Below are 16,546 nucleotides of genomic sequence, written 5' to 3'. Positions count from 1 at the left end.
AACGTAACTATTGGACTACCCGAGTACATAGATTCTGTATATAGATCGTTTTTCTCGTGTAGTCCAATATTCCACGTGGAAAATACTGTACTGAGTCCCATTGAAAGCAGTCCTATTTTAAAATTACACGTCATGACAATGTTTTAATATTTCTTAAACACTCACTTAATAGTGCACTGAAAACATGAGAAAAATAGTGAATTGGAAGACGAACACGCGGTAAAATAACTACCCGGGAACTGGAGACAAAATAGTTAAGCAGACGATGAAAAACGTGAATAATTTCATATAAAATATTATGTTGCGTTCAATGAAAATCGTTAATCTGTAATCTGTCAAGCTTCACATGACATAATTATGTTTTATTTAACTGTGTGCGAAACATATTTAATATTTAACTTTAGGAGGAAATTTACATGTGATTTTGTACTAAATAGTGCAATATATGATTGACTACAAAACATGTTATACATTTTGTGTTTCTTTCAAGGGAAAGCGTTTGGCAGAAATTTGTTTAAATAACATTTAGTAACAGTTCAACAGGAATTACCTGAATTTGAAATTTTGAATACTTTCTGGGACCAACAATGGAGAATTTCACGCAGATGCAGAGGTCTGTGATAATACCTTTCATTTCCAGCTTTAGTTATACTCGTAATTCGTGGGAAGTCGATTTCGAATGCATTACTAGAATTTCACTGTGTAATGTGTTTGTACTATTAATGTCTTACGAAAAAAAGTTTCTTGTTTCTTCATGAAAGCACATCTTATGATCATTCTGATTTACTTTCCTGTGTATTTTGTGTTTTAGGTGTTTGTTTTTCATCAGATTGAGATAAATTGTATGACATCAGTTCGGAATTCAAGACTGGTTTTAAAATACATTTTGATTTTTTTCAATTGTTATATGTGCAGATTAGAATATCCTGCTCGAAGGTAACTGTTTAGACAGTTACGTGGTTCTTTTGACCGTGCGGACGAATACTCTCATCAGCACCTATAACCAGTTAGAGAACCTTAAAATGAAAACAAAACAAAACATGCAATAAAAGAAAATGATTTCGTTTAGTTTGTCTATCTGTTTAACACGTACGATCGCATGTTTTTCAGTGAATGATTGAATTATGAAAGTGAAATATATCTTCTATTTCCACAGTTAAAAAAATCAAATATATTTTTCCCTAGTAAGAAACTAAAAAATTTGTGAATATATTACAAACATGAAATGAAATGAAAATGTGTTTGTTTTACATGTAAGATAAAACTATCTCTCACTCATGAACACCATATTTTACATTTTCACCCGTTGCTATACCATTTATGAAAATATTGCATCTGGTGTTCACTCGTTTAAGATATTACAATCTTACATTGAAACAAAAAAATATCCTCTATATCTTTTACCGTTGTTCAAATATAGTTCTATATTGCATATTTTTTATATGTTTGTCGAAACATAAGAAATTTGAAAAATTCCAGATTTGACAAGTGGCTGTTGTTCGTAATTACTCTGCTGGTACTGACGATTATTTTTGGTCCGGTATTCTCACTCGGTGCTGTTTTTATAAGTATGATGGACACATTTCAAACAAATAGAGCTGAATCTGCCGCTGTACAGTCAATTGTCATAGGAATGACATTTTCGTTTGGTAATATCGCTTTTCATGTTTAGAGATAACGCATCTTTAACGCATGAAGTGACAGGAATAGATCACATATATGTCTTTTACAGGAATTTTGACTTAGTTAGTTTAATCGAAATCTATTTTATATTAATTTCTTAGCTTGCTACAGAAAATCTGCATTAAAATTTTCAGTAACTTCCAACTAGATTTTATATCGCACATATCTTATCTATTTATTCTAAGTTAATATGTCCACTCTGACTTACCGATTAGTAATTCTAACAATTTCTTGAGCAGGTGTTATCAGCGGAGCGTTAATTAGTAGGTTTGGTCCAACAATGATGATATTGGTGGCAAGTGTGGTTGTTCCTCTTGGATTTTGTATATCATATTTTGCAAAACACATCACTTACCTCTACGTTAGTGTAGGCATTGTCACAGGTATGTATATTAAAATTACTGCAGTTCCGCCGCCAAGTTTGGGGGACGAGCACAGATATGATCTTTACTGAACTAAAAAGCTAACCCGCCATTTGCGGTTTTGCATATAGTTTAAAAATTGCTGAAAGCATATTTTTAAATTAAAGGGACAGTTAGATCGATCTATTAATATTAACATTTCAAAATTTTAGTAGTATTTAGTATTATACATAAATGTAATTTTATTCATTTTACTACCAAAATAAGTCACAAAATACACATGAAAGGTGCGATTTTAGAAAATGAATGTATACACTATATACTTATTATAGAAGTTAAGGAAGTGTAGAATTTTATTTTATTTAAGGAAATGTTCAAATTTCCCACATTAGTTAAATGCTCCTTTATGACAGGGCATGACAACGCCATTATTCTCTGTGTGTGTGTGCGTGTCTTTTTTGTCATTTTCTTAACTCAAGACGTTTTTTCCTAGTTTGCAATTTCTAGATGTTTTAGTGACTTTTCAAAGATGGATAAAGTCGTAAAATGAGAGAGTTCGAATGATAGTAGAATTCTATTTTGTTGAAATTGTAAAAACTTATCAATAAAACATCACCACTATATTAAGCGATTTCATGGTTAGCAACCTTATTTTGCGGTGTGTTGATAATTCATAATGAGTGCTTGAATGTGTTTTAGAACATTTTAGGTTTAGTTTCATGAATAATCTGAAATAAAAAGTGGCATTATTCGCAAATATTATCAAATCTACAGTACTATCCCATTGTGAAGCATTTTGCAAGTCATTGCATCCGACACTTTGCACAAAATATATGTTTGCATAGGAATTATTGTTTTCCAGAAACATTCCTAATGTTAATGTACAGTGGCTTAACTTTACATGTTACAAACGCATCTCATTTTCTACCAAAATCAAGTGACAGTTATATACATTTTGTATAAGAGTGTGCTCTAGAATATAAATACTTTCTAAATATTTTGAACTTTTATATAAGATTTATGATATACAGTGTATCCCGTATAAATATATTCATATAATGAAAATTTCAAACTATATAATTATCTATTAAATCTAGGTGTTGGGAACTCTTTGGTATTCTCCAGCTGCATTGTGGTTGTTGAGCGAGTGTTTGAGGGGCCAAAGAGGTTATTATGTTTGGCTGTGCTGAACACTTCAACTGTTGTAACTGCCATTTTCTACCCATATTTTTTGAAATGGTTGACAGAAATGTACGGTCTGAATGGAATGTTTCTTATCCTTGCTGGGCTTAGCTTAAATATCTTTGTTCTTTTCACAATGTGTTGGACAAATCGTGTTGCTGACATAAACGCTCGAGCACAGGAGGCAACAAGTACAAAAACAGAACTCGATGATTGTACTGGAAGTTCAAGAACATGGTGTAATTCGTTTATCGACATAATGCTTAATTGCATTGCACATGCTAATAAACTGTTTCACGTGCCTTATGTACTTGTACTTATTGCAAGTAGTTTATCACTCGCATTATTAAATGGATATGTAGGAGTAATGCTTGACATCGCTTTATGGAAAGGAATGACAGGTTCACAAGGATACATTACCTTTATAGTGTATTATTCGTGCACCGCTGTGTCTTGTGTAGTGGTAGGACTTCTCAAACAAAAGAAGGGAGTGAACTCCTTAGTTTATCCGATTCTTTCTACCTTTTGCGGATGTTGCGGTCAATTGCTCATAATACTTTCATCAAAATATTCCGTATATATGCTCGGGACAGCTCTCACCGGCATGACATACGGAGGTGTTATAGCTTCTGCATTATCCGTTATTGTACAAATGGTCAGCCAAGAACAAGTACCTGTGGCAACTGGACTTTTTTCAACATTACAAGGACTAGTATCGCTCGGAGTCGGACCATTATATGGTAATTATCTACCGTTATATCCCATTTGATGGATGTGCTGTAAACTGTATTTATACTGGAGTCTCTGTCAATGCGTTATATTAGGACTGACGTAATGATATAATAATTATGAAATTCAAGTTTGAACATGTATTTTAAGTTTCATAATTAAGGCTCTAAGTTATAGATGAAAAACATGAAACACCTGTCATATGCATAATTACATAGTTTGAAAGCACATTACTAAGCACGAACGCATACAGCTAGATCCATAAAGGGAGGTAATCAAAACATTGGTTTCAACTGGACCTTTTACTATGTTAATGAATACTTATTCTCATAAGAAGAAATTAATTAATTTTTATCCTGCATAAAATCTGTGGTTGTCATTTAATAAACAACAAAGGCATTATGATCCTTTGATTTCTTTTCCTCTTGACCGATTGTTTTCATACTTGAACGAGAGAATGCAGAATGTAATGTAAAACGAAATGCTATGTCACGTCTTCCACGTTAAACTTTGCTTACCACAAAATTTTAGACATTCCTATCATAAATTGTGATAAAATGTTTTGTGTAGAAAACATATATTTACCGGTATATCTAGTGTCTCATCAATGAAGGGATAGTGCATTTTTTGTGTTTCAATATCTGCATATTCCCTAAGTTGATTTTTACAGATGGTGTAAAATTCACCAAATTTCATGTATAATTAACATCATTCTGTTGTAAAAAAAACAAAACATCTTTAAAAATCAATATTCTATTAATCAAATAGGAACGTCAATATTGTCCTGTGACATTGACGTCATTTCATTTAAAACATTTTCGAGCTATTGACGTGAACAAAGTAAGTGCATTGTTTGTTAAACACGAGACTACCATATGCATACAAATGAGAGCGCGAGAATATCTGCTCAAACAAGGATACTACCAATTAAAGCATCCATGAAAACGACAAGACAAGAACAGCAGTTTTATGCTAGAATATAAAGCTGCCTGCTCATTGTGCAAAAACAAGAGTTTCTTTGCCATTTATACATTTCCTAATTTAACGTGAAGTCTTAGGTTTTTGATAAGCGATCGCTGATACGCACAAAAGATTGTAAATTAAATATACGAGAAGATCCGTTGGAAACATAGAATACAATCATGCAAAATAAGAGCAGACACAGTTGAATTTAGTCTGTTCATATGAGGTAAAAATATATGCAATACCCTTCAGCCACGTAGTGTCGGCTTAAGCGGAATTCTGTTAGGTAAAATGAGTGGGCTCCATGATCCAAAAGGATCAGTAGCTATAACAGCCGGCACTTAAGGCTCGATTTAATAGAAACATTTCTATAAACATGGCAAATGTCTAAGGTTAATTATATCATGCACTTCAAATACAAAAATAAAACATTAAAACAATACGTTAGGCCAAACGTGATTATCATGTTGTAATTTACATTTCGTTTCATAATGCCGTTCGGGCCAATATCTTTGTGCGAAAGTATTCACTTGTAGTCAGTCTAACACTGAAACAAGCGAGTATTTTCTTGTCTATAGTAATGTAATTAATGTAAATATAGTTACTAAATGTAATACAGGTTTATAAATTTGTCTCCAATGTTCAGTTTCAAATGTGCAGAGACTACATATAAAGTTAAACTCGTCTCTAAAAACAACACTTTAGAAATTAAAACAAAATTGCATTTGTTGGCTTGTGATTTCTAAACAAAGTATATATCGAGGGCTCAGAGCGAAACTAGTCTATATATATATATATAAGTGTATATAGAAATAGAAGCATATAGACTAGTTTCGCTCTGGGCCCTCTGTATGCACTATAATTCATGGTTAAACGAAATGATCAAGCTGTGGTCTTTATAAGCATGTTTCATAGCAGATACCTATGTTCGGAGCTGTTATTAACACACGTCTGATTGTATCTCATTATATCGGAGTACAAACTCAAGCTTACAAATGCATATGCCGCAAAAGTCACGTTGCATTTATTTTCACATCAGGATACCTAGTCAAGGTTAAATTAGACAGTTGTAACTTTCGTTCTTGCACATTTAATTTAATGTGCACAGAAAAATGTGTAAATTTGTTATTACATACACCGCTTCATTTAACAAGCGTCATAGTTTATTTACAATTTTGATCTTTTTTTTTTCGTGATACTGTACGTTGAGATCATACGTTTAACTGCTTTACATGATCCAGATATAAAAGTTATACATCATTCTCAAGGATTCTAGGGTAAGCAGAAGTTAGTTTTGAATGTTTAAGATACCTTAAGTAATGTCAATTTTAAGGACATAATGCAAAAAGTGTTATAGGTATTATGCTAACTAAGATATTCTGAATAGTTTAAAATGATCAATCAAACATTTATCAACTAATAAAGCAATAAATCAAAATTTGCAGTTAGGGAGTAGAACACATCTTCCCAAAAATGAATGCCTACAGCAGTGTATGTATGGCTTTGTACTGACTCACATTTGCATATAAATCCGTAGAAAAATACGAAACAGTTTTGTGCCGAAAATCGGTAAAATACTGATGTGCCTAACGCAAAACCTTTCGGGGATCACCAAATAGAGACCTATGACTACTAATCGAGAAGTGAAAATGCTTGGACTCTGTGTTTGTAAATAAATGGCATTAGTATGAAGATCCTACACAACCAAACAAATCAATAGCAGACTTGGAGTCTTCTTCCTGGGTGTAATGGAATGTGCATCTAGACTCTTGAAAGAACGAATTTCCCAGAGTCATGCGAAGTAGAAGTAAGATTACAGTACATGTTAAGAAGTTACCGTCTGACTTTAACTTCACGAGAATCCTTAAAATCTGTTATCATACCTGTACTCCCATGTGCAAGTAAGAATTTATTAGTACTCGAAATGTTTCCTCATTCATCATTTTTCGAACTAAAACTGTAAAACAACATCTACTTGATTGTATATAATCATGTTGTAAATTACTTTGCCTTTTAATTTGTGAATATGACTCAATCTACTAGTGGTCATTTTGGACATTCCTTTTCATTATTAACATGATTCTACAAGAGGCTCAATTAATGAGGGAGCCACTAGGCTGCATATTTTATAATCTTATTGTTTGATAAGCACCGAACACTCACAACGTTTAGATGTCTACTCCTTCATTTAGTTACCGTTATATTTGACAAGTTTATTGTTTCAGTTATTTTTTGAGACCTTAAGGCCTCGGTGGAATAATAGATCAGTTCAAAAATCTTCAAATCGCTTATCTTTAAAGCGACGACTGTGTCTTTAGCGCCATCATGTAAAGATTCATTTATCAACATGGGAACAATTCGACATAATTAAATTTATTGTAACAGTTACAGAATGCAAAAAAATAAACTTGTACGCAGACGGTAGAATGTTAGAAAACGGACAACGGGTTTGCAGCATAAGCTGATCTGTAGCCAAACTAATCATTATTAACGATAAATTCAAAACAAATCAAGTTGCTATATAAAACATAACCCTTAGCATGCTTTACCCGACTGAGTCTGCCTTTGCGACCAGTGTAGATCATTATCGGGATTGTGCAGGCTTTTCATGATCTGCACTGTTCGCCATTCAGTCAGTATCTGTTTGGTAAGCACCCCTTTTAACAGCTAATGGCACCGTCCACACCACATCGAAAGCTTGACAAGTTCATTATAGAAATTTAGCAGGGTAAAGGTTAAATTTCATATTACTACCCTTGCATCTTTTTATATAACCAATGAATGGTAAAGTCCTAAACTGAAAGAAAACTATAGGAATACCCGTGTAATAGTGGACTGAATGATAGGCGACACAGAATGTGGTAATGTTCCAGTGAATCAGTGTAAATACCTAGTCTTTTACTTAGATTAATCTATGTAGCATTTCTTTAATTATGTCTTCTGTCTTCACACAGGTAGTATCCGAGATATTTCTGGTAGCTACAGGAGTGTCCTTGTGACAGTTTCATGTGTACAAGCACTGTCTTCTGTTCTTTTTACCATTGCCTTGATAACTAACAGACGGCGAAAGAAAAGATTACAGAGTGACAGGTCAAATGAGATAATCGCTTCAACAAGACTGTAGACAAAAGATAGATATCACAATAACACAATGATAAATGTACAGAATGTAATTGAGAAAAGTCGTAGAAAAATGACAAACTGGAAACGAAGAATACAGAAATAGGACATACAGAAAGGAGGCCCACTCCCAATCAACTTTCTTCTGGGAACGGTTCGAGGCAGAACCATCATGCTACTTCAGATTAGCGTACTGATGCCAAGCATAACTCCTTTATCAATATCATCAACTCAGATTTATGTCCTAAATTACAAAACAGTGCAAATAAAATTACTTTATGGCAGTAGATTTGTGTCTATGTTCAAGTTTCATATTATGTTGAATGATCGGACACATTATGTGTTTATATTTCTGTTCGATTATCGCATACAAATAATTATTTCTATGTAATGTTTGTTCGATGATAAACACAAAATATATTTGATTCTCGCACAGACTCTGTTTTTTACTATTTATATGTCCAATAATCGAAGACGATCATGGACACACTGAAAGGCGGAGATGTTCTTAAATAAAGAAATAATATGTTGTTCTTTTTTAAATAACTCTTCTTCTCCACTTTTGAAATAATTTTGTGTCTCCAGAAAGTATCAGATATTTCCTTTTATTTTCTCCAATATGATAAAAAGCATAACATATATACATCAAATTTGGTAAACTTTATACACTCCATTAGTAATATACACAAACTAAACTACTAATGTTTTATGTAATCAATGTAGTACAAAATTAGCGTATAATAAAAATAAAAGCACATTATTGGTAATGTTAACACAGCATGTGTCAGACATAATCAAACATTTAAAATTACTTTCTGATACAAATTAAATCTTAATATTATGTGTACCTATATGTCAAATTAACTCCTTTTTGTAGCCTGGCTTCATGCTTTTAGTGTTTGGAACAAATATATTTAAAATACTAACCCGTATAAGGTCTATCAATCACAGAAATCAACAGATCCGAATGTTTAAGTCAATCAACACGTTATTAGACCAGAAAATATCCGTTATACTCCTTACAAAATAAGATACTTGTCCTTTTGTAACTGGCACAGTGATCGAATATAGATTATAAGAATCTTTCTCTGGTTGCACGTGCGGATGGAAATATCTGGCTCGAAGGTAACTATTCAGTCGATAACGGTGCTCTGTCTAGTTACTGTGAAACAGTTACCCGAGAGCCAGAAGTTTCCATCCGCACCTTCGTCTAGTGGCAGATTCTTTTTCTTGCATACCTTAATAAAATGGAACAAATGCCTTTTCTTTTCAGCACTATTTTATCTTAATAGCGTATGAGTTTGCGCATTTATTAATAAATTTCAGCACGTGGGTCATCTTACATCCCATGGTGTAAGATGAGTTTTTCCAGCACCCCAGAAACAAAACCTGTCTGGCACGCAAGAAATAACATTCTTCTTTTTATATGCATGATTAGTGACATCTATTACTAAATATAAAAAAATGTACAATTCCTATGAATGTGCATCATTCAGACATTCCGCATGAGATCCCTTATAACTAATACAAGGCTCGAATGTAGAATATAAACATAATATGTCTGCGTGGTGGTATATGAGATTAAGAAACTAGATAAATGATACATATACAACTGTCGTTGAACTGACATCCGAAGCACATTTGCATTTTGTACAACGATTTTTTACATATTTGAAACAAATAACATACTGTTCTTTCAGTGCAAATTACATTAAGTTATCAGTTCGTCTCTACAAATATATCAAGGGCTATAGTCTACATAGAATTATTAACACTTCTAAATAGCAGTAAAGCCGCTTTGCTGGACACGTACGAAACTCTGAATTCTGTTTATCTTGTGCGAAACGAAATTTTACAAGGTATCCCGATTGAAAAAATATATTCAAAATAATGTATACTATTATTTTGTTAAAAAAATATCAATTTCCACGAGATATGATTTTTTTGAAATTGAAAAACAATACCATTATTTGAAAACTTTGGATACGCGTTAACTGAAAAATATATTCCAGTGTAGGTATAAGGCATGTTTTCTTCGTGTTACATACATCTACAGAACCCCGAGGAAATGGTTGATGCCCGAGCCCGATAGGGATTTCGAAGATGTTATAGCACGAAATGAACATGCACTAACGCTATTTTAGCATAAAACTAGTAAAATTTAGTAAAAACTAATAAATGAATACATTGTCCCACAACATCATTGCATTTCTACGAAATACGCGGGAATGTCTGAGATGTTTTCTTCTCGTTGACATAATTTCCTTTGGAATTATCCATTTTAGGGCCGTAAAAAGTTTACGCTTTCTCACGGAATGCGCATTTATAAAAGGGTGTTTTACAACACTTGAGCGCGGGAATCTCTTTGTTAACACGTTTTCTCTCCTGTTAAAACGTCCCCCAAAAAAGTGACAAGAACAACAGCTTTATGCTAGAATTTTTGTTAAAATAAAAATTGTATCACTGAGTACTAAATCTTTGCGATAATTTTACGCCCATTGCTAATTTTATAGGATACATGCATTAAAACATATTTTGATATACACAATGATATACTGCATCTTGACATGGTATTAAAATCAGTCAAAACTGTTTTGGTTATCTGACAAAATCAAATATTAAAGTTCTGAATGAATGAGAACGATAAATTATTGTGTTTTTAATGTCTACGCTATTTAAACACCAACGGTGTTGAATTTATTGTGAATTTTAATACATAATATCGTATATTTAGTAACGTGTCTACTTTTATGACTATGTCTTAAACTTTCAGGCAGATATAAAATGGCTTTATTTGTTAATTATTATGAATTTTTAGCTTCTTTAACACCGCTGCTCATATTGAGTTTTTGGGACGTCCTAAAACTTTAACTGATCGGGAAGTGGAATTCATCTACCTCCTCCGTTAAGCTCTTTAAGTAAAAAATTCGAAAATAATGCATCTGCCTCTCAGAGATTTTCTGAAGATTGATTCACTCTATCTATTTATTGGTTGATTTGAAAGCCAGAACGTCTCATGAAATTAAATTGTATCTATGGTGCCTGTATCAAGCACACGTACGCAACTTGGAAAAAAAAAAGAATGCACCGATCGTACTGGCATTCATTCCAAAACAACTTTTTCTACTCTTACGCCAACTATAAGCCAGGAGGAAATATGCGTGGATGTGTAAACTATAGATTCATGAATCTTACACATTACTGTGCTTACGTCACGTATGTCAAACTGAGACACCCATACACTATAAGTCTTAATAGTCCACTCCACATTGCAATAAAATCCACTATTGTTAAAGTGATAAGTAAAACGGCGGTAGAAAATCGCCTTGTGTTAGGTCTTGATCACTTAATGATAAAATATTCCCAACTGTTCCAACACATAGAATAACAACAGGAACAGTTTTCTGTAAAGTTTGTGAAATATCATGTATATTCTCCGCCATTGTTTCTACATTCTAGTACAACAACCACTTGTCTGCCATCGTTTTATTCAATATATTTTGTTAATAGTTTTTATCTTTCTACTTATTACGAATAAAAGTATATATGAATTGTTTAATATAATTAAAAGTTCTTTGTTTTCTCACCTAATTACTTCATGAAATTCAATTAGTTAAGGAAATGATTATTAATTTAATGACATAGTAAAAATGAAATGTTTCTTCTTTATTGCTTTTAATATTTATACTAATGGAAAGAGACGGTCATACTTCCAAACAAATGAAAAAATACTTTCTACAACATTCTTGAAGACATTATTCTAAAAAGTAGCTATTTTTTTATTATAAAACGGATGCATAAATCATAGAACATTTAAGGCAAAATTAACAAAACGTTCCCAAACAAACATCCGCCATTTAGTTAATCTAACATTAATTTGACAGCCAGGGACGGACCGATATCTAATGTTGGTAAAACTTGTGGTCCAAACCTTTTGTATTTTCGCACCTTTGCTACGTTATCGAATGTATCTTGATGTACAGTAGTATCATATATGTCTTAATGTAATGATAGTTTGCTGTTGTATATATATTTACATATGTATCTGTATATTATTGTCTTGATGTACATTTACCATAATGTCTTGTGTGATAATTACAATAAAATATGTTTAAACTAATTATTTTAAATTCTAATGTGAAGTTGTACTTTATTTACTGATGAAGTAATATGTGTGTTATTTTAGATGTTTGCGTAATTAGGCAGAGAGTTCACATGCATGAACACCCGTGAAAAGTAGTTACTATTACTCAAACGAAAGCTATTTCAACCACAATTGTCAACATTTACTTCCAGTGTCAAAAAAAAAAATCGAAAACTTTTCATCACACTTTGAACCAAAACCATGATAATGAGATATACATTTTGTAATTTAGAAATTGCGAACCAAAGCTTACATCTTCCGTTGAAAATAAGAAAGACGTAGGCGTTTGATGTTGCTGTATGTATTTAAGAAACTGTGAAAGCATTTTACATCACAGAGTACAATACTTGTTTTCGTTGTATCGTTGTGAAAATAATCGCTTCAAATTGGTAAAAATGAAGTGAAATTATTTCAAAATCAGGCCAGCAGTTTTATAGAAGAAGATTTTTAAAGTTTCCATTACATACATATAGGGAAAAGTGACCACGCCCTCTTGCAGCCATATTTCTTGACGAGTCAAAATAATTTCAACTATTTCAAAATAAACTTATCTTTCATAATATGGTTCCGTACAATGTATAAATAATAGGTATAAGTGCAGTCACTCCATTTTCCACTCTATCATTTTATTCCCATTTCCATTTATTACTGCAATAGTTTATTTTATACTTTGCATATTCTCTTAAAAACATATTACTCCCGAATGCCTTCAACATTTATGTATCAGGGCCTTTCGCTCCAGTTAAAGGTTGTTGACTTTAACTTTGTCCTCACTTATATGATTTCGAAACCTAGCTATGAGTGTAGAATTGTCCGTAAGAGAAATCCATACAGCTGGCTTACGGAAAGGTCTCTGGTTCTATCCAGATAACTGCCTATGCCAATAACAAATCCCGGAGGGGAACTTCTGGTTTCTCCCACTCCCCCAGACACACACTCCCCCGCACCATCAAAAACGGGAAAATATCCTTGTATGACCTACATTCTGATGCTAAACCCAACGTGTTTGCATAGTACGTCAGAATAAGCAGATACATTTTTATCAAGTATAAAAACGAATGCGAAAACCCACTAACCAGTAACAAAAACAGAAAAAAGGCAGACAGAAAATCAATTTAAACCCTAAACATTCATTTCATCAAAGGGAAGAAATTCTAAAAAATCGTCCACAAAAAACTCCTTACCAGGTAAAGGTATGTCAAAATACACCTAAAAATTGGAGTAACCATCCATGTTGTACCACAGAAAAGTGGTCTTGGTTTTTCCCTACATCCAAAAATAAAAATGTTTCAAAATAGGCTATTTATAGTAACAAGAAAGGGAAGTTATTCAAAAAAAAATATTGTAAGTGAACAGAAAAACATGATCTGCCAAATAAAAACAAGAGCACTGCAATGCAGAGCAATATACACAAAGCAAAGTCATATATTGACCTCTGAACCCTTGACCTTGACCTTGAAGCAAGTCATCCGAAAAATGCGCTTTGCACGTCGTTTCAGTGTGTTGAACATTTGTGCCAAGTTTGTTTGAAATCCTTCAAGCAGTTCAAAAGTTACAGAGCGGACATGAAACAAACTGATATGACTTTTGACCCCTAGGTGTGACCATGACCTCGAAGCGAGACATCCAAAACATGCACTCTGCACGTCGTTTCGGTCTGGTAAACATTTGTGTCAAGTTTCTTTGAAATCCTTCAAGGGGTTCAAGAGTTACAGAGCGGACACGAAATTGCTAACGGACGGACGGACGGACACCGGGACCATAACATAATACGTCCCTTCGGGCGTATAATAAATGGTCGTTTGTCGCCAGACATATTTGAACATGTACCGTTGTAAAATGTTAAAACATTACATGGAAACAAACATTATTTTAAAATTAGCAGTTAGAAGTGTTAGTCCAAACCGCAAACATCCAAAGAGATTAAATCATCCAAACCGGTGTATACTTGTTATCCAAACCGTTATATTCATGTTTTCACGACACTTTACGTTTTGAGTCCTTTTGAAGCTTAGGTGCTATGTACATATCACAGATTATGCATACTTATACTAGAGATTATCATATAGTACATTTACATCCATTTAGCCCAAACAGTTTGATTTTATAGATAATAAAAGATGAAATTTTGGAACATCTGGCGCGAAAATGAACAATTTCCATGGGATTTTAAGATATATGTATGCTAAATATGATTCCGATCGCCATGTCAGTCCGGCGATTACTTCTTTGGACATTACCAGTGTTACTGAACAGAGTTTGGTAACGAAACGTAGCAAGACGTATTAAATATCTGTAAGAACCTACATGACCTTCAGTTGTTTTTTGCTTTGAGCGGTCATACTGGACAAATCCAAACACACGACTACCGTTGAAGTTACCATATAGTGGTTATCTGTCATCTTATGTAAAATGCGTAAGTGTCTTTAACGGCGGGACCACCTTGGAAAACACTATTAAAAAACAAATATGAATATCAGCGCATGAAACAATTGCAGTGTAGTTTGTAGAACAAAAAGACAGAAAAACATATCGAAAGATATTTCATTATGATAAAGATTATCAGTTTTCTCCTTTCACTCCTCTCAGCCTTAACAAGCAGATGTTATCGGCTATTACACTCGACCTAGTATAAGATGTACGGATTCCTCAGATAAAAAAGACTGAACTTGCGAGTACTATCTATAGATACTGTAGCAACTGATAAATTTTCCTGGAGACTTAGACAGTAAAAAATATGTGAATTAATGATTGGACGAGTATAAATAGGCTTTTACATTGTTTGAAAGGTTATAGACATATATTGTGATAGGAAAAGAAATATGCGTGAGAGAAGTGATAAAATGGAATGAAATCTTAGTAACTAATACAATGAAAACAAATTGAATTATACTGTTTATGAGTGTCTAGAAGTTCTTCCTAATAATTATTTTGTTATGTACAGAATGTCATAAAGTGAAGACAACCTTGAAATAACTTACATTAAAGGCTATGATCTATGGAATAATTACTATCAAATTTGTAATTTGCAATGATTAAAAAGTATTGATATGTGAACACTGAAATGGGGACCTAAATACTTGGACAATATAATCTTTAGCCATTTGTTTTATTTTTAAGCTAATGAGACCATCTAGTTGTTTCCTCGTCAAAAATATATATGAAAATAAAGAACAACCCAATTCACGACAAGGAACATTAATGGTGGCGAAAGGACATTAAGCCTGTTAACATAAATATGGACAGAAATATAACACCAGACACTAAAGACTTAATTTCTGAAAAGGAAAACATGCCGTCGTCAGATTTCTGGGAGTACAAAACTGCAGAACTTATAAAAACCATATATCCACCGATACTTCTGATATTCGGCCTCTCAGGAAATTGCATGTCTATTCTTGTGCTTTTGAAGAAAAGTAACAGAAAAACATCAACAGGTTTTTTGCTAATTACTCTTGCGGTAACGGACAGCTTTATTCTTTTGTGTTCTGTACTTGTAAAATGGGTAGGAGACGAGTTCGGAATAAAGTTCAGAAGTTATTCTGATGCGTTTTGTAAACTTCATACATTTTTTACGTACTTCACACTTCAGCTGTCGGCATGGATGCTAGTTTTTGTAACTTTAGAGCGCTACGTTTGTGTAAGATACCCGATGTGAGTCACGTTTGTAATAACAAAGAAACGTTTAGTCTTTGCAACGGTTGCACTGCTTCTGTTTTTATCTATTTTGAACGGCCATTTTTTGTATGGACTTCACGTAGAATACAACAAAATCGCACGTGCTGATGTGTGCAGAGTAATCAGAGATCACAAAAACTTTGTGTTCAAAGTCTGGCCATGGATTGATTTTTCTTTTGCGTTTGCTATCCCATTTTGTGTTTTCATTGTGTGCAATACGCTGATTATTGTTACGTTGAAATCAAGTCAAACCTGGCGAAGAAGTTCTGAAATGTCTAGCTATCAAAATAGACAGGAAAATGAATCAAACAGGAGATCGCAATATTTTACAATAATAGCATTGACCCTGAATATAACTTTCGTCGTTCTAGTATTACCATCAGTGGTGTTTGGAATTGGTCAACCATATATCTTCCCACCGGAAGTTATGTCAGAACAGAAATTTGCGCAACTAAATCTTATTGGCACAATAGTGCACATGTTAATGTATACAAACAATGCGATAAATTTCCTATTGTACGTAATTTGTGGAGTAAAATTTCGGCGCGATTTTATGCATTTGTGTAAAAGTTCGGCATAAGGAGCAAATTGTTTATACTTACAGAAGAAAATGTTGACAAAGTGGGTTAAATCACAGATGAAGCATGAACCACAAACAAAGAAATTGCAGACTAGCAGTAATACA

At 33.2% G+C, this 16,546-nt stretch overlaps 1 protein-coding gene across 1 annotated transcript; it reads left to right on the top strand.

Moving 5' to 3' along the window:
• Positions 1-355: 355 nt before the first annotated feature.
• LOC123557298 (monocarboxylate transporter 13-like) lies at positions 356-12,042 on the top strand. Its single transcript, XM_045348707.2, has 5 exons — positions 356-613; positions 1,480-1,649; positions 1,923-2,066; positions 3,143-3,967; positions 7,874-12,042. Exons 1-5 carry the CDS (start codon positions 588-590, stop codon positions 8,041-8,043), a joined length of 1,335 nt encoding a protein of 444 aa, XP_045204642.2. The 5' UTR covers positions 356-587; the 3' UTR covers positions 8,044-12,042.
• Positions 12,043-16,546: the final 4,504 nt, after the last annotated feature.

The sequence above is a fragment of the Mercenaria mercenaria genome, chromosome 5 (assembly GCF_021730395.1).
Source record: "Mercenaria mercenaria strain notata chromosome 5, MADL_Memer_1, whole genome shotgun sequence".
Lineage (NCBI taxonomy): Eukaryota > Metazoa > Mollusca > Bivalvia > Venerida > Veneridae > Mercenaria > Mercenaria mercenaria.
The sequence above is the reverse complement of the archived record's forward strand: the minus strand, read 5'-3'. Positions and strand labels throughout refer to the sequence as shown.